General features: G+C 39.7%; 1 protein-coding gene across 8 annotated transcripts in view; it reads left to right on the top strand.

The window, feature by feature from the left end:
- The window catches only part of RERE (arginine-glutamic acid dipeptide repeats), a 523,083-nt gene that overhangs the window by 273,859 nt on the left and 225,828 nt on the right, over positions 1-23,396 (top strand). Inside the window, exon 1 of one of the 8 annotated variants that reach the window (XM_060201417.1) lies at positions 15,378-15,590. The exons of the other annotated variants lie outside the window; for them this stretch is intronic. Within the exon in view, the coding sequence (XP_060057400.1) occupies positions 15,565-15,590 (26 nt within the window). The 5' untranslated portion in view covers positions 15,378-15,564. Of the gene's footprint in view, positions 1-15,377; positions 15,591-23,396 lie in introns of those variants that run through there. 8 annotated transcript variants of the gene reach the window in all.

Here is a 23,396-nt window from a genome sequence, read left to right as displayed (position 1 = left end):
TAGGCCAGTCACATCTCCTTTGCTGCAGAAATAAACATCTGAGCCCACTCATGGAGGGTTCATTTAAAAAGAAAAAAAGATATTGCTACTGAAATGCACATTTATCAGTGTTCTGTGATACACCATATTAAAAAGACTAAGGTATTGTAGGATGCTTGTTTGTTAGTCATTTGCACATGTAAATCATACACACTGAAATGCTTCTCTTAAGGTTACTGTTCTAAACCAAAGAGGATAACTCACCAGGTATGATGCCTCCATTGCCATGCATGCTACTCAGGTTTGAGTCTTAACAGCAGATAGAAGGTGTTATGGTAGCAGAGGAAGCTTTGATGCTGTTGTGTGTACTCCTCCTACCTACCCCACATTCAAATGAAAAATGTTACCTGGTGTGATGCAATTACACATATGTGAAGCCCTCTCACTCTTTTAATATTTAGTATGTATTGATAGAGGCAGATAAATCAAGGAGGAAAAGGGACATAGGAAGGGAAAGAGAGAAAGAGGTAAAGGGAGAGGGAGAGAGAGACCTATAGCACTACTATGTGCTAGTGAAGCTTATCCCCCTGCAGGTGGGGATGAGAGTCTTGAACCTGGGTCCTTGCACATCATAGCATGTGTGCTTAACCAGGTCTGGCAAGGCCCTAGTTTTAACCCCCAAATTAAGAGTATGGTCTGGGGGTTCGGGCGGTAGTGCAGCAGGGTAAGTGCACATGGCGCAAAGCGCAAGGACGATGTAAGGATCCCAATTGGAACCCCCAGCTCCCCACCTACAGGAGAGTCGCTTCATAAGCGGTGAAGCAGGTCTGCAAGTGTGTATTTTTCTCTCCCTCTCTTTGTCTCCCCATCTCTCTCCATTTCTCTCTGTCCTATCCAACAACAACGACATCAATAACAACAACAATAATAACCACAATAAGGATAAAACAACAAGGGCAACAAAAGGGAAAAAAATAGCCTCCAGCAGCAGGGGATTCATTGTACAGGCACTGAGCCCCAGCAATAACCCTGGAGGCAAAAAAAAAAAAAAAACAGTATGGTCTAAGATAGATATGAACTGCTCCTAACTTTCTTGGTAAAGTTTTTGTAACAGAATCATTATTTAAAAAATAAATAAAATTTAAAAAAAGATTACTTGTTCATTAGTGATTGAGAAAACCAGAGTATCACTTGGCATATATGAGGCTTAGAATTGAATTTGAGACCTCATGTTTTTGAACCCAATATTATTGCCACTGTGGCACTGCCCAGCCTATCCCATCCTCTCCCTTGATAGCTTTCCTATTCTTTATCCCTCTAGGAATATGGACCCAGGATCATTATGGGGTGCAGAAGGTGGGAGGTCTGTCTTCTGTAATTGCTTCCCCGCTCAACATGGGCGTTGGCAGGTCGATCCATACTCCCAGCCTGTCTCCCTCTTTTGCTAGTGGGTCAGGGATCTGGGGAGTTGGGGGCTCCAGGACACATTGGTGGGGTCATCTTCCCAGGGAAGTCAGGTTGGCATCATGGTGGCATCTGGAACCTGGTGGCTGAAAAGAGTTAAGACATAAAGCAGAACAAATTGTTGACTAATCATGAACCTAAAGGCAAGAATATTGCAGATGAACATTTGGGGTCTCCATTTTAGAAAAAAACTACTTGATCTATTTTAGGTATATTCCAAGGGGCCCATGACTTTACTGGATTTTGCCTGATCCTGACATCTATTATGCAGGTGGACCTAGGTTATTGTCTGGGGAAATGGTGGTCATAGTTGGAAAAGGGGCTAGAAAGCTGGGTCAGGGAAGAGAATAGCTCCCGAACAATATTTATAAAATGTATAAATATTGTTAACTATAAACCCCATCAATTTGATCTGGGGCCCATAGGCAGCACAAGAGCCTATATAACCTCTATATCCCTGTAGGTCTGAGCTCACATTCTATTTTAAACTTTTTAAAAAATATATTTATGTCCAGGAGGTAGTGCACTGGATATGGCATTGGACTCTCAAGCGTGAGGTCCCAGCAGCACATGTACCAGGGTGATATCTGGTTCTTTCTTTCTCTCTCCTATCATTTCTCATGAATAAATAAATTATGTATATATATATATATATATATATATATATATATATTTGATAGAGACAGAGAAATTGAGAGGGAAGGGAGAGACTGAGAGACACCTGCAGCTCTGCTTCACCACTCTTGAAGCTTCCCCCCCTACAAGTGGAGACTGGGGAGGGGCTTGAACCTGGGTGCCTGCACTCTATAATGTATGCGCTCACCACCTGGCCCCAAAACCTAGTAGCTTCTGTATGTGCATATGTGCTGTTTTTGACGGGCTGGCTTCACGGGTGGGTAACAGACGACCAGGGTCTCATGGTTGAGCTGTATGCAGTATCTCTTTATTCATGCAGGACGCAGCGCAATCTATACCAAGCTAAGCTAAACTAACTACTACAAACAATCTTGTCCTTATAAATATACTAGCCCAGTAGGGTGGGAACAGGATGCTATGCAGAGAGGATGGAGAGAAAAGTGACTGGTGAAAATCAGGGTATGACAAGGAGAGGGGGCGGAGCAGGCAAGAATTCTACCACTGAACCACCAATGCCCTGGAGGGAGGGTGGTGCTTGTTAACAGAGGTTATGTAAATAGAATACAGTGTTATGTAAATAGAATGCAGGGGGGATTAAACCAAATGAGACAGAAGGGGTTTTTAAAAGCAGAATTAGAAGCATACCAACAGTTCCCCTTTCTTTTTAACTAATGGCCATAGTATCAGGATTGTGGGGTGAACAGAAACCTATATTGTACAGGCGTTTTCAAAAGAACTGGCATAAGACATGGAAAACAAAATAGGTGAGCAGCAATAACCAGTGTGATGCCAAGGGGAACGTTTCTTGCCTCAAAGGGCAAGGCCTAGCAGGCAAAAGGGCATTTCTTGCATCTGGGAGCGCTTCATGCCTCTGGGGGCATCTCTTGCCTCAAAGGGCGTTTCCTGCCTCTGCGGGCATAACCTAATAAGGAGGGAGAGTTTTCTGCCTCTGAGGACAGAGCCTGCAGGCGAGGTGACATGGTCTATAAAGTGTCAAGGCAATTGGCTGAAGTTAGTCTTTGAGAAACACAGCAGTGTGTACCAGTAAGTCCGATGGAGGTGTCAGTCCAAAGTAGCTGACCACAGAAGAAAATGCCAAGGGATGAAACGCTGCATGTCTGTCTCGATGGGGAGTGTTGGCCACCAGAATTCTGCTTTTCTGTAGAGAGTGATCTTTGGAGTCTGTGAATCTGTTTCTTCAGGTCGTGCCAGGTCACAACATTGGTTTTCGGGGGTGTGTTGTCATTCCATCTTGTGGGAGATGTCAGAGAACAGGATCCAAATGGATTTCCAGGAATTCCATTTGAGTAGATGCTTTTTCATGTGAAGACTTGACAGCTGAAATTCACTTACTTGTCAAACAAAACTTGTAGCAGATTAGAAGTTTACTATAATTGATAACTCCATTATAATTGGAAGTCCTTTCTAGTATGATTTTAAGGTTGTTTAAACAGTTTAAACTCAATAAAATGTGGAAAGGTAAACAGAAGAACCACGGTACAAGCCTCAGGCATCTTTCTTCTTCTAGCGTTTGCCAGGCATGAGAATAATTAACATAATCATTGCACTATTTGCCCTGCCCATAACTTATGCCGTTTTAGGATTAAACATTTCAGATTTATGCCAAGATGTAAAAAAAGAAATCAAAGGAGGAAAAAACAATTTTTTGGATTATTTCTGGATGTCTCTAGAAATCATGGCTGTGTCTAGCATTTTTTTTTTTTAAGTCAGCGTCATATAAAAAAATTCAGTCATTCAAATCACTCTCTTATGATACGCAACTTGAACCAGGTTATGCAGATCTCACCATGTAGTATCATGAGTCCCCGGAGGGCGTCCTAGTCCTAAAAGCTCTTCAAAATTCCATTTAGGGTGCTTCTGACTGTTCCTGCTGGATTGCTTCAGGCATCTACTTTTAAAAGTGTCTTCCCATCGAAGAAAGAATCCCATCAGGAGAGTAGAACTAACCACATGTCTCCATTCTTGGGGACTGCCAGGGTACTGGAGAATGCTCCTCAAATTAGAGTAGTCCTTCTCCATGGGAAACATGCAAGAAGAAGTCCAGAAAGTCCCAGTGGAAATCCCCATGCATATCCCAAGGTCTACGACCACGGTCATAAAGAACCAAATTGTGGCCCGGAGCAAAATGTAGTCCTTTTCCTCAGGAAACATGGGAGAGGGAATCCAGAAAGTCCAAGGAGAAATCTCAGTGCATCTCCCAAGCTCTATGATTATGCTCACAAGAAACCAAAGTTCCCTGTCAGGGAAACAAAGTGTGGCCCAGAGCAAAATGTTCCAGAGACAGAGTAACTGTCTCATGATGAAACAGTAGAGGCTTTGGCAAACCTCTTCATAAGTAGAAGAGAAGACCATAGTGTATAGGTAGGCAGAGTCTTCACTTATCTGGGAGTTGCGCAGGTCCGGTCCCACGTTGTAGGCGCCATATGTCGGGCTGGCTTCGTGAGAGGAGACAGACGACCGATTTGCACGTCAGGACCGCTACAGATCTCCACCAGAGTTTCCTCTGGCTTCGCCCTGCCCAGGCATAGTTCACCATCTTTATGAAATTGGGACCAACAATCTCTCTTCTAGTGAAACCCCTTACGACATCTTGGACAAACAGTACGTGGCCTCTGGCTCCCTGACTGAAAGCGGGGTTGCTCTGACTGGAGGCGTGGTCGCTCTAACTGGAGGCGGGGTTTCCCTGACTGGAGGCGTGTTCGCAGCTTATCAGGACATTGGTTACGCCAATGTCCTTGGCGACCGCACTGAAAGCAGGCCCCGTTTTGATTACGTGGGGTAACTGTATAAACCTGTGTCGTAGCGGATTCATTGTCACTAGGGTTATTGCTAGGGCTCAGAACATATACAATTACACTTACTTATTAGTGACTAAAAAAGAGATGTTTACAGATGACTAATTAGTTGATAACATTGGATATCTGAACAGTAACTTACAGGTAATGGAATTTAGCAAGAAAGAACCTTTGCTCAAGGAAGTTACTGAAAGAACTTCATTAAGTATTATCACAAGATGCTATGTATGAAAATCTTTTTTAGAGAATACTGAGACACTAAGGTTTATAATTTTAGTCAACCTAGGGTCACATTTATTTATTTTAACTTTTTTAAATTAACAAATCACTGCTCAGTTCTGGTTCATGGTAGTAGAAAGGATTAAACCTGGAACTTCAGAGCCTCAGGAATGAATGTGTTTTTGCATAACCATTATGCTATCTATCCTGCCTCTACGGTCAATAAAATATAAAATATATGTTGTTGTGGTTGTAAATGGTGCATAAACTTGTACATGAGTATATATAAATACACTGTACTGCAGCTATAGTGCTTGTAGCATATTAGTTAACCTTTTTCTAGTTACCTCTTAAAGTATCTTTTTTTTTTTTTTTTTTTTAGAAGATAGTAAATTTTAGTTGTGTGTTTTCACGTATATCTTGGTACATAGAGTATTGACCCTTATTATTATGACACATTTGCAGTAAATAAATAAAAGCTTATAGGGAGTCAGGCGGTAGTGCAGTGGGTTAAGCGCACGTGGTACAAAGCACAAGGACCACTGTAAGAATCCTGGTTCGAGCCCCTGGCTCCCCACCTGTAGGGGAGTAGCTTCACAGGTGGTGAAGCAGGTCTGCAGGTGTCTATCTTTCTCACCCCCTCTCTGTCTTCCCCTCCTCTCTCCATTTCTCTCTGTCCTATCTAACAATGACGTCAATAAAAACAACAATAATAACTACAACAACAATGAAAAACAACAAGGGCAACAAAAGGGAAAATAAATATAAAAAAAACTTATAGGAAATTGCTCAACTAGTAGACTGTTGGACTTGCATGAGTACTACATGTGCTGGAGTGGTGCTCTGGCTTTTCTGTCTCTGTGTGTGTGTCTTATGTGAAGCTGTCATGCATAACTAAAGTAAATCTTTTTAAAAAATATGTCCTGGGCATTTGAAGTATTTTAAAAGTAACTCATATTTGAAATGTTTATTTATCATATAAACTTATTTTCTTTTTATCATATCTTTCTTCTCCATATGTGAAATGTAGAATACTTAGCCTTAGTTTTCTGTCTAGATATAAAGGAGCCTGTTATTTCAGTGGTACCATGATTATTTAACTATTTGGCAAATAATTGTAATGTTGAACAAGTTACATTGTGCTACTGAATTGACTAATTGGCTTTTTTATTTAAGAGTTTATTACTTAGGTTTGCACCAACCAAGTATATGAAATTTTCACTAGTTTCAGTTACACATCTGTTTTTGCTGAGCACTTACTAAAAGTGGTATATGACTTACCTGCTTAAGTTACAATTCCTTGTCTCAGAGGCTGGGTGGTGGCACACCTGGTTGAGCGCACGTATTACAATGGGCAAGGACCCGGGTTCAAGCCCCTGGTCCCCACCTGCAGGAGGAAAGCTTTGCGTGTGGTGAAACAGAGCTGCAAGTGTCTCTTTGTCTCTCTCCCTCTCTATCACCCCCTTCCCTGTTGATTTCTGGCTGCCTCTATCCAATGAATAAAGATTAAAAAAAAAAAATTCCTTGTTTTTTTTTTTTTTTTTTTTGCTGGAATTCTTTCAGTGTCATGGTTATTTGGACTGCGTATGTAATGAAAAGATTATTTCTAATTTGAAAACATATCACAAAGGTATGTCTTTGGCAGTGCATTTGTAGGATTTGAGTCTTCCTTTTCCTCCCTCCCTCTCTCCCCTTCCTTCTACCTTCTTCCTTCCTTCCTTCTCTCTCTTTCTCTCTCTCTCTCTGTCTCTCTCCCTCCCCCTTCCATCCTTCCCTCCCTTCTTATCTTCCATCCTTCCTTCTTTGCCACTAAGGTTATTTCTGGAGCTTAGTACCTATACCACTCCAATTCTGATAGCTATTATCAATATTTGGATAGAGGTTAAGAGTAAGTCAAAGGAGGGGAAGACAGAGGGGGAGAGAAAGACAGACACCTGCAGACCTGCTTCACCGCCTGTGAAGCAACTCCCCTGCAGGTAGGGAGCCGGGCGCTCGAACTGGGATCCTTAGACTGGTCCTTGCACTTTGCGCCACATGCGCTTAACTTGCTGCACTACTGCCCAACTCCCTGATTTAACATTTTATGTCCTCTCCCCCCCCCCCCCCCCCAGTTCTGGTTTATGATGTTGTGGGGATTGAATCTGGGACCTTTACTACTACCCTAGGCATGAAAGTCTTTTTTTTTTTTTCATTAATTTTTTATTATCTTTATTTATTGTATAGAGACAGCCAGAAATTGAAAGCATAGGGGTAGATAGGGAGAGAGAAAGAGAGATAGCCCTGCTTCACCACTTGTGACACTTTCCCTCTGCAGGTGGGGACCGGGGGCTCGAACTTAGGTCCTTGCTGTAACATATGCGCTCAACCAGGTGCACCACCACCAGTCTCTGAAATTCTTTTGCATAACCATTATGCTGTATCCCCAGTCCTACCATTTGACTTTTTAAAAGATTCATTTATTTATTTTTGTGTGATCAAGTAATGAAAGAATGAGACCTGAGTATTGCTTTGCTTGTTTGTTTGTTTACTTATTCTTTACTGCCACTGGGGATATTTCTGGGGCTTGCTCAACATATCTACTGATCCTGGCCATATTTTCCTTTCCCCTCCCTCCTTTCTAAAGATTCCCATGTTCATTAAGATTTGAAAATAAGAGGCATTTGAGAAATGGGTGAAAATGAACCTTTATTAATATGGTGTAATGATTTTTTACCATAAGAATTCACTGACTTTAATTTATGTTTTAAACTGTTACACATTTTCTTCATTATCTGTTTTTACCATAGTCTATTTTTTCCCCCTACCTGTGTTATCGCTGGGGCTCAGTACTGGCACAGTGAATTCACAGCTCCTGGGAGCCATTTAAATTTTTCCTTTCTGTTTTTATAGAGAGAAGTTAAGAGGGGAGAGGAGTTGGGCGGTAGGGCATCAGTTAAGCGCACGTGGCACAAAGCACTAAGACCAGAGCAAGGATCCAGGTTCAAGCCCCTGGCTCCCCACTTGCAGGGGAGTCGCTTCACAGGTGGTGAAGTAAGTCTGCAGGTGTCTCTCTTTCTCTCCCCCCTCTGTCTTCCCCTCATCTCTCCATTTCTCTTTGTCCTATCTAACAATGACGATGTCAGTAACAACTATAATAATTACAACAACAATAAAAAATGGGCAACAAAAGTAAATAAATAAATAAATATTTTTTAAAAAGAGGGGAGGGTAGATGGTGTGAGGGGTGAGAGAAAGATACCTCCAGACCTGCTTCACTGATCATGAAGCATTGACCCTACAGCTGGAGAGCAGGTGTGCACATGGTGGCCTGTGCACTTAACTGAGTGTGCCACTACCACCTCCATACTACCCTCTGTAGTATGAAACAGGATAGTGGGGCTGGACCTCTGTCCATGCACATTGGTAATGTGTGCTCTCAAAAGGGTGTGTTACAACCCATCCCTACTACCTCTAATTTCATGACATACCTTTTTCGTGCCATTGATTGTTTTCCTTCACTTAAAAAAATTGTATGACTAATTTAATGGTTTGCAAGATATAGCTCCATATTACACCCACTACCAAATTCTGTGCTTCCACTCTCCCAATGAAAATCATCACAGTTCTTGCAAAATCTTTAAAGACAGGGAGTTGGGCAGTAGGTAGAACAGTGAGTTAAGCGCAGGTCTGCAGGTGTCTGTCTTTCTCTCCTCTCTGTCTTCCCCTTCTCTCTCCATTTCTTTCTGTCCTATTCTACTATTCAACAGAAAGGACACCAATAATAACAACAACAATAAGAAAACAACAAGGGACAACACCACCAATGTGTCCTGGAGCTCTGCTTCCCCAGAGCCCCACCCTACTAGGGAAAGAGAGAGGTAGGCTGGGAGTATGGATCAACCTGCCAACACCCATGTTCAGCGGGGAAGCAATTACAGAAGCCAGACCTTCCACTTTCTGCACCCCATAATGACCCTAGGTCCATACTCCCAGAGGGATAAAGATAGGAAAACTATCAGGGGAGGGGAGGGGATGGAATATGGAGTTCTGGTGGTGGGAATTGTGTGGAGTTGTACCCCTCTTATCCTATCGTTTTGTCAATGTTTCCTTTTTATAAATAAAATAATAATAATAATAATAAAGACAAAAAATAAAACAACAAGGGCAACAAAAGAGAATAAATAAATCTTTTTTTTGAAGCTTAAAAGTTGTTTGTTTATTTATTTTTACCAGAGCACTACTCAGCTCTGGCTTATGGAGGTATGAGATTGAACCTGGGACTATTTATTTATTTACTTATTTATTTATTTATAAAAAGGAAACATTGACAAAACCAAAGGATTAAAGGGATACAGATTTGCACAATTCCCACTACCAGACCTCTGTATCCCATCCCCTCCACTGACAGCTTTCCTACTCTTTAACCCTCTGGGAGTATGGACCCAAGATCATTGTGGGATGCAGAAGGTGGAAGATATAGCTTCTGTAATTGCTTCCCCACTGAACATGGGCATTGGCAGGGCATTAGTTTGCTTCTATTTTTTTTTTTTTGCTATTATCCAATATTTATTGTTAAAGATTTCTTTCTTCCCTGCCCCTACTCTGTCTTTAGTACACTAACTGGGTGGGGGAATGAATGCCAGTCTTGGTGTTAAGCAGTTGTTAAATATAAAAATTATCTTGTCATTACTAGAAATGGAGAGAAAGAGATGGGTAGGCAAAGAAAAGAGAAAATATATTTTGAGATTCAAGGTCTTTGCACTTTAACAGATTTCAGTCTGGACGCAAAATTAAAAGAGTAAGAAAGCGACCCAAGAAGAAATTAGGTGAGGCTCCATGCATGGTGGGACAGGGCTTTGGTATTTCTCTTCTTTTCCAATATTTTAAGATTTAAATATTAATGACTTCACAGAAAATGAACAAGAGAGAAAGAGGGAGGACTAAAGTATTGCTCAGGCATAAGTGGTACTGCCAATTGAACTGGAAACCTCATACTTGGGGAGTCCAATGCTTGCTTTCTTTTTTTTTTTTTTTCAATGCTTTCTATATTAAGCTATCGCCTCTCTCTCTCTGTCTGTCTCTCTCTAAATTTCTTTATTGGGGGATTTTATAGTCGATAGTAAATACAATAGTTTGTACATGCATAACATTTCTCAGTTTTCCACACAACAATACAACCCCCACTAGGTCCTCTGCCATCCTGTTCCATGACCTGAACTCTCACCCCTACCTACCCCAGAGTCGTTTACTTTGGTGCAGTACACCAACTCCAGCCCAAGTTATGCTTAGTGTTTTCCCTTCTGATCTTGTTTTCCATCTTCTGCCTGTGAGTGCTTCTGATTCTTTACTTGAGTATTGTCAATGATGCAACTACGAGCATAGAGGTGCATATATCTTTTTGGATCAATGTTTTCATGTCCTTTGGATAAATACCTATGAGTAGTATTTCATGCCACTGATTTATTTTCATCAAATATTCTTTGGAGAGATTCCTATTTTTTTTATTTATGAGGGAGTAGGAGGAAGAACCAGAATTATTACTCTGGCATATACAAAGCTGGAGCTTGAACTAGAGAACTTATCTTGGTAATTCCAGAAGTCTACCACTGTGTGCTCCTGGGGTTCTTGTCAAATATTTGAATTTGTTTGATATTTTCTCTTCTTAAATTATTTAATTTATTTTTTGTTGCCACCAGCATTATCATTGGGGCATGGTTTCTGCATGAGCAATGGTCTACCCTTCCTGGTAGTCACTATTTTCATTTAAAAATATTTTTCTTTTTTTGAGAGACAGAGAAGTTGAGAGGGGCATCAGGAGATAGAAAATGACTCAGCACAGTGTTACTGCTGCTGCTTCACTGCTCATTCATCTTTCCCGCAGGTGGGGACTAGGGGCTTGATCTAGGTCCTAGCACATGATAATATGTGCCCTCTATTGAGTGCGACTCAGCCTGGCCACTGTTTGATGTTTTCTCATTTGTGGATTTAAGTTATATAATTTTCCAAGGAATATTATATAAATGATTCTCAGTGCTTCATGTTTATCTTTTCATTTTAAAAATTGAATTTAAATTGGTTTACAATATCTTTTTAATTAAGAGCATAGTTTCACATCTGTATATGGGTATATATGGCTTACCACACGTAAAACACTAAATTCCAGTGCCATTAGATCTAGGAGACCTCTTTACCTTTCACTGGGGGATGCCAGGGAGTTCTGGGTCCTTTTGGCTCTTGCCCTAGTTTGTCTGAGAGGACTCACAAAAGAGAAGAGCCAAACATTTTAAATTTAGTGTCTTTAATAACATTGAGGCAAATCAAAACATACTTCATTTGGACCTGGGAGATAGCAAATGATTATGCAGAAAGACTCTCATGTGGCTTTAAGTTCTCAGGTTCAATCCCCTGTACAGAAGACAGAATTGAACAGTTCAAATAAATAAATAAACAATACATATAAATAAATAAACAATAAATAATACACACACATTCATACTTTTCTTTCTCCCTTCCCCATCCTGTTCGCCCATGTATAAACTGTACTTAATCCCACCACTACCCTGGAAGCAGACTTTTCAGAAATCTTAAAAAATAAACAAAGTCCATGTCCCATTCTTGTTTTCAAGTTAGGGAACCAATTTCATGTCAAGTTCCAGAGAACCAAGCTGTACTACTGGGTAAAATGTACAATAATAAATAGTAATAGTACTGGATTCTTTGTCACTACCCTGCCTTAGAGACAGTTCTGCAAAGACTAGCTTTTGATAGACAGACTGACTAAACATGAGAGAACAGTATCACAGTGAGATGTAGGAAATATAGATAAGAATTGTTAAATATTTCTTACATTTTAACAACTGTGAACTACACCAGGCTTTCCCTTCCATTCCTGTACAGTTGTATTTCTAAATATAAACACCTTAAAACACTGGGAGGGAAAATGCACCCGAGCAGAAAGAAAAGATGATGATCAGAGTGCCTCATACCAAGATGACAGCAATAAAGGGGGGTTCACCTGTAATGACGTCCTTTGTCTCTTTTTCTTTCTTTCTCTCTTTCCTTCTTTCATTTTTAAAGATTTTATATATTTATTACATGACCTCATGCTTGTGCCACCCTGGTCCCTAGACTATTTTATTTTACTTTATTCTGTTTGATTAATTAATTAATTAATTATTTTTACCAAAGCACTGCTCAGCTCTGGCTTATGGTGATACAGGGGATTGAACCTAAGACTTGGGAGACTCAGACATGTGAGTCTGTTTGCATAACCATTATGCTATCTATTCCCATCTTTATTTATTTTTGTAATCACTAAAGCACTCCTTAGCCTTGGTTGATGGTGGAAGAGTTGGGTGAGTGGGTAGGGATTGAACCTGAGACTTTAGAGCCTCAGTCATAAAAGCCTTTTTTGCAACCATTATGCTCTTTCCCTATAATATTTTAAATCCCAATACAGAAAATGATTTTTCAACATATAGATACTTGCTCCATGCAAATGTATTGGACATTTCTTGTGTAAATTGCATTTTCAGCATATGAGAGCATTTTACTTAATCATGGTCATAGCATTTGCTTTATTATTTATTTTAGCTATAAAATGTTAAAGAAACAGAAATGATTTCTGCATTTGCTTAGGAATCTTGAGATACTCTTTAAGGTGTTAATTTCTTCACACTACCTTCTGTTTGTGTGAAGTAGAGTTGGTTCACAATGTACTAGTCTAGCCTATCTTGTCCCTTACACATGGGCAAGGGAAGATTCATTGTCATTCTTATCTTTTAAAATTCTAACTAATTAATAATATATGGAATAATGTCTTAGTTCTCAAATGAAAATTAAATCATATTCAGAACTAGTGTTTCCTTTTTTGTTTTTTCTTTATTGGGGGATTAATGATTTATAGTTGACAGCAAAGCACAATAGTTTGTACATGCATAACATTTCCTAGTTTTCCACATAACAATTCAACCCCCACTAAGTCCTCCTCTGTCATCATGTTCCAGGACCTGAAACATCTCCCCTACCCCAGTGTCTTTTACTTTGGTGCAATGCACCAACTCCAGTCAGAACTATTGTTTCTTTGTGGTTGATAGCCAACTTGCATTTTGAGGCAGTTATTAGGAGAGAGGATATAAGATGTATTTTTTAAAGAATTTTAACAGAAAAAAAAAGTCTTTCCTAGAATTGTGGGAAGTATGAATGAATTACAGTGCACAGTAGGACTAGTGTGTGGCCATACTTATATGACATTAGAAATCTTTTCTGGGGAGTCAGGCAGTAGCATAGCAGGTTAAGAGCAGGACCGGTGTAAGGATCCCAGTTCGAGCCCCCAACTCCCCACCTGCAGGGAACGTGTCTATTTTTCTCTCCTCTCTGTCTTCCCCTCCTCTCTTCATTTCTCTCTGTCCTATCCAGTGATGATGACAGCAATGAGAATAATAACTACAACAATAAAACAAGGGCAACAAAAGGGGATAAAGAAAAGAAATCTTTTCTGATTAAATTTTAAGTGAATTTAGTGTCATGGACAGTGTTAAAGAATTGCCTAGAGGGGCCAGATGGTGGTGCACCTGGTTGAGCTCACATTACATTGCTCAAGGACCCAGGTTTAAGCCCTCAGTCCCTACCAGAAAGGGTTTGAAAGCTTCACAAGTGGTGAAGCAGGGCTGCAGGTATCTCCCTCTCTGTCTCCCCCCTCCTCGCAATTTCTGGCTGTCTCTATCCAATAAATAAATAAAGATAATAAAAAATAAAAAGAAATTTAAAAAATAATTGCCTAGAGTTTTTGAATCAGTAGAGACCTCAAGTGACATTTTTAGATATTCTGAGTATTTGTGAGAAGGTGCTCTTTGACCATTTGATTTGAACCATCCTTTTCCTCTCATTAGAACTACATTCTTTGGGCCAGCTGGTGGCACACTTGGTTAAGCATATATGTTCCAATGAGCAAGGGCCTGGGTTCAAGCCCCCGGTTCCCACATGCAGGGGCTAAGCTTCACAAGTGGTGAAGCAGGGCTGCAGTGTTGTCTCTGTCTGTCTGTCTCTCTCTCTCTCTCTCTCATTATCTTTACTTATTGCATAGAAACAGCCAGAAATCTAGATGGCAGAGGGAGATAGAGAGGAACAGAGAAACACCTGCAGCCCTGCTTCACCACTTGCAAAGATTTCCCCCTGCAGGTGGGGACCAGGGGCTTGAACCTGGGTTCTTGTGCACTATGACATGTGTGCTTAACCGGGTGCACCACCATCTGGCCCCACTCTTCCTCTATGTTTCCATTCCTCTTCATTTCTGGCTGTCTTTATCCAATTAATAAATAAAGATAATTAAAAATTTTTATATTTATTTTTCCTTTTGTTGCCCTTGCTTATTATTATTATAGTTATTATTGCTATTGTTATTGATGATGTCACTGTTAGATAGGACAGAAAGAAATGGAGAGAAGAGGGGAAGACAGAGAGGAGGAGAGAAAGACACCTGTAGGCTTGCTTCACCGCCTGTGAAGCGACTTCCCTGCAGGTGGGGAGCCGGGGGCTCGAACCGGGATTTTTAAGCTGGCCCTTAAGTACCACCTGTGCTTAACTACTGCCTGACTCCCTAAAGATACTATTTTTTAATGGAAACTTATTTTTAAAAAGATATACTTTCTTCAAGGCAGACATATCTGATTGGTTTTACCACACTAGGAAATGATTTTATTTATAATTTGGAGATCTTAAAATGTATCTATGAGAGAATAAGGGCTGTTTGCATTAAATGCAGTGTTCCTTAATACTTCAGTATTCTTTAGCTACTCTGCTAGCTATGCTATGTATACTGTTTGTACTTGTCTCAATAACTAGCTTGCTATATCTCTGCTAGTTAACTGTAATCTTTTCCCAAATGTGAAGGATTTTCAAAAAGGAATTTAAGTATGCTGCAGTATTTCTATTATAGTAATTAATCTTATTTATAATTAATTACTCAAATGTTTTGATTATCCTTCTTGAAGATCTTGCTATTTAAAACCGTTTACTTAAAGAAAAGAAAAAAACCTTGCTGTGGCTTTGACAGAGCAAGGTATTTCTCTGAAGCCTCTTGATGCTCCTTAGTTCCCTGATGTTGGCTGTCTCAGATCCCCTTTCTAAGGCCCCACTTCCCTGCACACTAGCTTGGTATGCAGGGAGAAGCTCTGGAGTCTGTTGGCTGGGCTTTATTTACGGAAACAGCAGGGTTGAGATTGATTGCGTTGAGAGACAGTGTATGGATGAGGGAGGGTCATAGCACATGCTCAGTCCTGTCAGTGTGAGGGGGAAGTTTCTGCGTTCTGCGTGAAGGCTTAGGTCATAGCACAAGCTCAGTGAAAGCTCTATGAGGTCTCTCAGACTGCTTGTGCCTCCATTTTGAGTTGTTAGAGTAGAAAAGGGCAGAGTTTTAGCTGTAAGTGGAGGTTCAGGAATACAGCTAGACTCACCAGAGCCTCTGTTAGTCATGGATGATCCATTCAGCCCCTGCAGGTAGGCTGTCTTCCTCTAGCCTCACCAAAACAATGACGGTTTTTGATGCTTTCTCACTTCTGAAGATGTTTATGAATCATTTCATCATTCATAGTGCATGTTCCTGAGAGCCTTTAATTCAGCTGGCTGACCATGTAGATAATATTTTGAAGCATGAAATCAGAGCTAAGAATGGATTGATCCAGCAATGCATTAAGCAGATGAAGAACCTGTGGGTCCCTTTTCCCTCTTCCCCTTTCCCTCTCCCTCTCTGGATGTAGTTTTGCTGGGTGCCAGGTGCTGAGCTTGCTTGCATTCCAGGAGCTACAGAGAAAGCCTGCAGAGTCTTGGTTGCCTTAGCTGGTAGGGAATGCCTGGGCCCTAGAGTAGCTCTGTTTGGATGTTTTACGAAGGGTGGTAGGTGGGCAGCTATTGGTTGCTTTGAAGGTGGGTGGAACTTGTTTTGACTGAGAGCCTGTTTGCCAGAGCAAATTATAATTCTTGTGATCTTTTTCTCAAGTCTGAAAATAAAATTGTGACTATGTTTTGATATTTGCAGAGACTAGTTATGGATTATAGTTACAAGAATATTGCCTTAAAGTGAAATTTTTAAGAAATGAAAGGTTATGTCACATGAGTTTCCATTGTCTTTTGCTTCAAAAAGAAGCAACCATTTCTTCCTGCTGAAGCTTATAAAATTTCTTGGTGACTTAAAAAAAATGTATGCAGTTATGGTTGTGTCTAAAATTGAGCAAGTATTTTGTTAATTTTTAAAATTTTGTTTGTTTTAGCAAAACATAGCTTTTTTCTTTTGTTTTTATATGTCTTGTGAATTCTATAGAACAGAAATTTTAAAAGCCAGTTGAAGCCTAAGAAGATGAGAAAGTTGACCACACCAGATTTTGTGTAAGGAGGTGAATACTAATCTTTTTATTGACAGGAGGTTATGCTTTTTGTTTGTCCTGTTTTTAAACAGTACTCAAACATGGTTTTTACCGTGATTAACTAAGGGAGGTAGTATTAATAAGCAGATTTGGAACACGTTGAGATCTTACCCATGTAAGATTAAGTTTTAAGTTATGTTAGTTGCCATTTTTTCCCTTCCCTCTTTTTTCTTCTGATAAAATTTTTTTAAAAAATGAAGTGGCACTTTTTTGGGGTACATTTTTTGTTTGTTTTGCATTTGTGAAGATAATAAGCACACAATATAGGAGAATTATACAACTGAGAAGTTCTCATAGAATAGGGAATGCTAATGCTGTAATGTAATTACTGTATGTTGATGATACAAAGAGGAAAGTCTTGATGGAAGCTCTGACTGTGTAATATAAATCTGGATTTGTGCATGGTCAGCTGTTGTTAGAGGAAGTCCCTGATTTTGGTGGACTTGTTTGTTTGTTTAGAAAACTAATGGTGAATTCTAGCCAGTAAAAATGTTACTGAAGTATATAATTAATTGGTTTCTAGCAGTTCCAATATTGACATTTCTACTAAAAAGTGCATTATAATTTTAAAATCTGTTTTGGCATTTATGTGTGGGCTTTTTTTCATTATGATCGTACTTAAGACACTGTATTTGGGAGTTCAGGCCAGATACCCAGCTTTTGCTTAAGCCATGTAGTGTTGCTTCTGTGATTTGTCTTATTTCACTTAGAAGTAGCATTTGCCCTTCCTTTCTGCTTTTCGCTCACTCTCTCTTAAAAAAAAAAAAAAATATATATATATATATATATACATATATATATATTCACTTTAATGAGAGATATAGAGAGAGACCAGAGTACTACTCAGCTTCCTGTAGAGCCTCAGACTTGATAGGTATCACATTAAATTTGTATATTGCTCTGGGGAGAATATTCATTTTGATGACATTTATTCTTCCGATCCATGAGTATGGGATATCTTTCCATTTCTTGGTATTAGTTTCTATTTCCTTGAATTGTGACTCATAGTTTTCAGTATATAAGTCTTTCACTTCTTTGGCCATCTTTACTCCTAGGTATTTTATTGATTTTGCTGCAACAGTGAATGGGAGTGATTTCTGGATGTCTTCTTCAGATGTAGTGTTTGCATAAAGAAATGCCACTGATTTTTGTACATTGATTTAGTAGCCTGACACCTTGCTATATTGCCTAATAACTTCCAGTAGTTTTCTGCTGGGTACTTTAGGTTTTTCTATATACTATCATATCATCTGCAAATAGTGAGAGCTTGACTTCTTCCCTTCCAATCTGTATTCCTTTGATTCCTTTCTCTTGCCTGATTGCTATGGCAAGAACATCCAACACTGTGTTGAAGAGTAATGGTGACAGTGGACAGCCCTGTCTAGTCCCCGATCTGAGGGGGAATGCTTTCAGCTTCTGTCCACTGAGTATGATGTTGGCTGTAGGTTTGCTATATATGGATTCCACTATCTTGAGGAATTTCCCATCTATTCCCATTTTTTGTAGGGTTTTGAGCATGAATGAGTGTTGGATTTTGTCAAAGGCTTTCTCTGCATCTATTGAGATAATCATGTACTATGTGGTGCACCCCTTCTTAGGATCCCCCCTTTATTTTTTAAATAATTTACTTTATTTATTGTTATGAGATAAAGAAAAGCCAGCACATCACTCAGGTAGATGCTGTGCTGGGGGTTGAACTTAGAACCTCAAACATTTAAGTCTAGTGCACTACTAGTTGAGCTGTCTCCCCAGTCACCTGCAGTTACCTGCTTACATGTTGAAGACTCATAGTTATTATTGTGATCTGTGGGAATCCTTTTTTTAAAAATTTTTTTTTTATTATTGGGGAATTAATGTTTTACACTCAACAGTAAGTACAATAGTTTGTAAATGCATAACATTCCCCAGTTTCCCATATAACAATACAACCCCCACTAGGTCCTCTGAATCCTTCTTGGATCTGTATTCTCCCCACCCACCCACCCCAGAGTTTTTTTACTTTGGTGCAATATGGCAATTCCATTTTAGGTTCTACTTCTATTTTCTTTTCTGATCTTGTTTTTCAACTTCTGCCTGAGAGGGAATCCTTTTTTGTTACCAGTAGACTTTCTGTTTCATGCCCAGTAAAGTAGGTTATTAGAAATATTTCTCTTAGGAGTCGGGCGGTAGCCCAGGGGGTTAAGCACAGGTGGCAAAGAGCAAGGACCAGCATAAGGATCCCGGTTTGAGCCCCAGCTCCCCACTTGCAGGGGGCTCGCTTCACAAGCGGTGAAGCAGGTCTGCATGTGTCTGTCTTTCTCTTCCCCTCTCTGTCTTCCCCTCCTCTCTCCATTTCTAACAACCACAACATCAATAACCACAGCAATAACAACTATAATAATAAAATAACAAGGGCAACAAAAGGGAATAAATAAATATTTTTTAAAAGAAGAAATGTTTCTCTCTTTTTAAAAATCTTTCATTTGTTTAATATTGGACAGAGACAGAGAAATTGAGAGGGAACGGGGAGATAGGGAGAAAGAGAGAGACAGAGAGACACCAGTAGCCCGGCTTCACCACTCATGAAACTTCCCCCTGCAAGTGGGGGCCACAGGGGCCAGGGGCTTGAACCCAGGTTCTTGCACACTGTAATGTGAGCACTTAACCAGATGTGCCACCACCTGGCCCCTAGAAATGCCCTAGAAATGTTTCTTATGTGTTGTCATTTGTTCTATATATTCCTGGTTTGTGATCATATTTTTGGAATGTTAACTTGCTAACCAAGTCACATCCTTTAGGGCATATGTGCTTATTAGGGGGTGGGGGTGGGGCTGGAGGTGGAGGTGATGAAGCAGTTTGTGTGAAGCTAGGTAGAATCTGTGTAGGTCAGACTTGGAAGATTGAGAGTTTTCATTTTTGCTTGTTGTTTCCTTCAGTTGAACTTGAGGATGTGAAAAATGTTGGCTCTTTGAAAGCATATAGATAGTATTAATAGCATACATACCCAAAGAACATGAAAGTTAAAAGTTGATAAAAATAGTATCCTGTTATTAGCTTTTGTTGCTATTATATTAGAATTTTGAATCAGAATTTGAGGTTGATGTTTATACTCGTAAAGTGTTCCTCTGGCAACATACATTTTGCAGGCTATATGAATCTGCTTTTTACATAGATGTTTTAAATACTTTCTGGATGCTTGTAATTGTATTAGCTTATGAATTGAAAGATTCTAATACAACTAAATTAGTCACATTGCCTTTGATTTTTCAGTGTTTCTGATTTTTTTTCCATATAAGGTCATTTTCACTTTTTTCATTTTATTTTTCGGTCATTACTGAACTTACTTGTCCTTAGACCAGAGTGGCATTCATCCTAAAGCTATAAAACAAGTGTCCAATGGAACAAGAGGAGAAAGAAGGATTTGAAATTATTTGTACTTTCATGTATCTTTTCCCAAATAAATAACCATCTCTATTAAGTTATTTTTGGTAGGGGAGAAGATAAATTGTTGAATTTATTTATCTTTAAAGCAAATCTGGAAGAAAACCTAATCTAAACCCCTGTTGTATACACTGATATTTAGACAGACTAGAGCAGTTCTTTTTTTTTTTTTTGCCTCCAGTGTTATTGCTGGGGCTCAGTGCCCGCACCATGAATACACTGCTCCTGGAGGCCATTTTCCCCCCTTTTATTGCCCTTGTTGTAGCTTTGTTGTGGTTATTATTGTTGTTGTTGATGCCGTTTGTTGTTGGCTAAGACAGAGAGAAATGGAGAGAGATGGGGAAGACAGAGAGGGAGAGAAAGATAGACACCTGCAGACCTGCTTCACTGGCTATGAAGCGACTCCCTGCAGGTGGGGAGCCAGGGGCTCAAACCACGATCCTTAAGCCAGTTCTTGTGCTTTGTGTCACGTGCGCTTAACCCGCTGCGCTACCACTTGACCCCCTAGCAGTTCATTTTAATTTAGTTACAATAAGCAAGCATTATCTCCATTAAACTTCTCTGATATCCATGAAGACTATACGATGGTTGTCCACTAGGCTTCTATACTATGCCTGAGGCCTTTGAGGCTACAAGTTCAATCCCTAGCATCACCACATGCCAGAAATGAACAGTACTATGGTTAGTCTTTCTCTCATTAAAGTATAATGCATAAGTCTTATAAAATAAGCATCTCTGAACTATTTGCTTGTTACTATCTGATTATCTTCTCTATTGGATAGTATTATTCTAGGGATAGAAAACAGGTCTGTTTTTGTGGTCTCATTTCCTTGTAAGAGTACCTAGCAAATGGAACTCTTTCTTTTTTGCCTCCAGGGTTATAAACAGGTCTCGGTGCCTACACTGTTCAAATTCACTGCTCCTGGAGGCCATTTTTCCCTATTTTTGTTGCCCTTATTGTTGTTACTGCTGTCATTGTTGTTGGATAAGACAGAGAGAAATCAAGAGATGAGGAGGAGACACACAGAGAGAGAGACCTACAGACCTGCTTCACCACTTTTGGGAAGCTGGGGACTCAAAGCAGGATCCTTAAGCCTGTTCTTGCACTAAATGACTGGCATTCGTGGTAAGAGTAAATACTGGATCCTGGAGGCCAAGTGGTGGTGCACCAGGTTAAGCACACATAGTACAAATGGAAAAATGACCACCACCAGCAGTGGAGCAGGCAAAATAAATAAATACAATAAAATTTACCCTGGAGGCAAAATCAATAAATAAAATAAAATTTAAAAAAGCAAAAGAAAAAAAAGACTAGATTTTCAACTTGATGGTATGATTCAAACTTATTTTTGTTAAGATTTCTTTTTTTAAGTTTATTTTAATTTCTTTAACATTCTCATTTTCATTTCTAATTATTTTTTATTTATCATTGGATAGAGACAGAATTTGAGATGGGGGGATATAAAGAGGGAGAAAGACAGAGAGACACCTGCAGCCCTACTTCATCACTCATGAAGCTTTCCCCCTGCAAGTGGGGCCTGGGGGCTTGAACCTGGGTCCTTGTGCACTGTAGTGTGTGTACTCAACCAGGTGCACCACTGTCTGGCCCCAAGATTTCTTTATTATTATTATTATTTGTTTTTATTTATTTTGCATCCAGGGTTATCACTGGGACTCAATGCGTGCAGTTATGAATCCACTGCTCCTGTGACCATATTTATTTATTTATTGATAGGACAGAGAGAAATTGAGAGGGGAAGGGAAGATAGAAAGGGAGAGAGAGAGAGACCTGCAGACCTGCTTCACCATTTGTAGAGCAAGGCCCCCTGCAGGCAGGGAGCCGGAGGCTCAAACTGGGATCCTTGTGCTTTGTACAATGTGTGCTTAACCTGGTGCACCACCACCCAGCCCCCCCCAACTGCACCTAGTAAGTTACACTAGACAAACTGTGACACTGAATAAGTTCCTTCTCTCCTTTGAACCTCATGTGTTTCTCACAGTTGTTACAAAGATTAGTGAAGGAATATGATTCACATAGTTGCACAGTGTATTAGCATAAGAAAATCAATGGCAAACTCTATAATTTTTTGTGTAAGGATGGGTGTCTCAACATATGTATGTAGTTTGAGATCAACCTACTTACCTAAGACCATGTTAGAAATTGTGTAAAATTGCTGAGCAATGCATTTATTATGTATTTTATTTTTAAGTTTTGTTTATTTTCATTTTTTATTAGTGAGTTAGAGGGATCCAGTTCCACACTGTTCCCAGTGTGTTCTATGTCTCCATTTCTTCTATTGGATACCACATTGATTCTCCCAAAGTCATATATATGAGTTGACTGTTATTTCTATAACTGTCTGTCTATCTATATTTTTCCCATTTTTTACTTTTTTAAAATTTATTTTATTTACTTATTATTGGATAGAGACAGAGAGAGATTGGTGGGTGATAGAGAGACACCTGCAGACCTGCTTCACCACTTGTGAAGCTTTCCCCCTGCAGGTGGGGACCAGGGGCTTGAACTTGGGTCCTCTCAAATTATAATGTGACTTAATTTTTCCTATGGTCCTGCCTTCTCTTCCATTTTAAGTCACAGTTACACGTATTACTACTTTTGAATGTCTTTCTTTTTTTCCCTCTTCTCTCTCCGAGTCCTGATGGAACTGGGTTTCAAAGCCCTCTAGTCATCTTCCTCTGACATTTCTCCCCTTCTAGGAGTATGAAACAAAATTCTTTCTTGGGTTGCAGAAGGTGAGAGATCTGGCTGTAATTATTTCTCTGCTAGACATGTGCATTGGCAGGTTGGTCCCTATCCCCAGCCTGTTTCTCTTTTCTTTTTTTTTTTCTTGCCTCCAGGGTTATGACTGGAGCTACAAATCTACTACTCCTGGTGGCCACTTTTTCCATTGTCATTGGATAGGACAGAGGAAAATTGAGAGGGAGGTAGAGATAGAAAGGATGAGAGAAAGACACCTGCAGAACCACTTCATCACTTTCAAGTGAAGTGCTTTATAAATTATTTCAGTCAAGGTAGAATTTGAAAAAAACAAATGTTTTTAAGTATTGCCTCAGGTCTGGGCAATGGTGCACCTAATAGAGCTCACACATCATCCCATCCATCCTTCAGGGGGAAGCTTCACAAATGGTGAAGCAGGTCTGTAGGTGTGTATCTTTCTCTCTCCCTCTCTATCTTCCCTTCTCAATTTCTTTATGTCCTATCAAATCAAATAAATAAATATTTTTAAAATAAATTAAGTATCGCCTCTGTATGTGTGTAACTTTGTGTAGGCTGTAGTCCTTATAGCACCCTCCACTTTTGTCCCAAGTAATGACAGTAAAGTCTGCCAGGAACTTGTAGATAGATGGAGTCATATGCCAAGAGCAGATACACACTGCAAATTACTACACAATTGGAGGGCCAGGGGAGTGAAGTTTAGATAATTAAGAAGTTTAGACAGTG

This window comes from Erinaceus europaeus, chromosome 11, assembly GCF_950295315.1.
Source record: "Erinaceus europaeus chromosome 11, mEriEur2.1, whole genome shotgun sequence".
Lineage (NCBI taxonomy): Eukaryota > Metazoa > Chordata > Mammalia > Eulipotyphla > Erinaceidae > Erinaceus > Erinaceus europaeus.
Note: the sequence above shows the minus strand (reverse complement) of the source record. Positions and strands in the feature narration are given on the sequence as shown.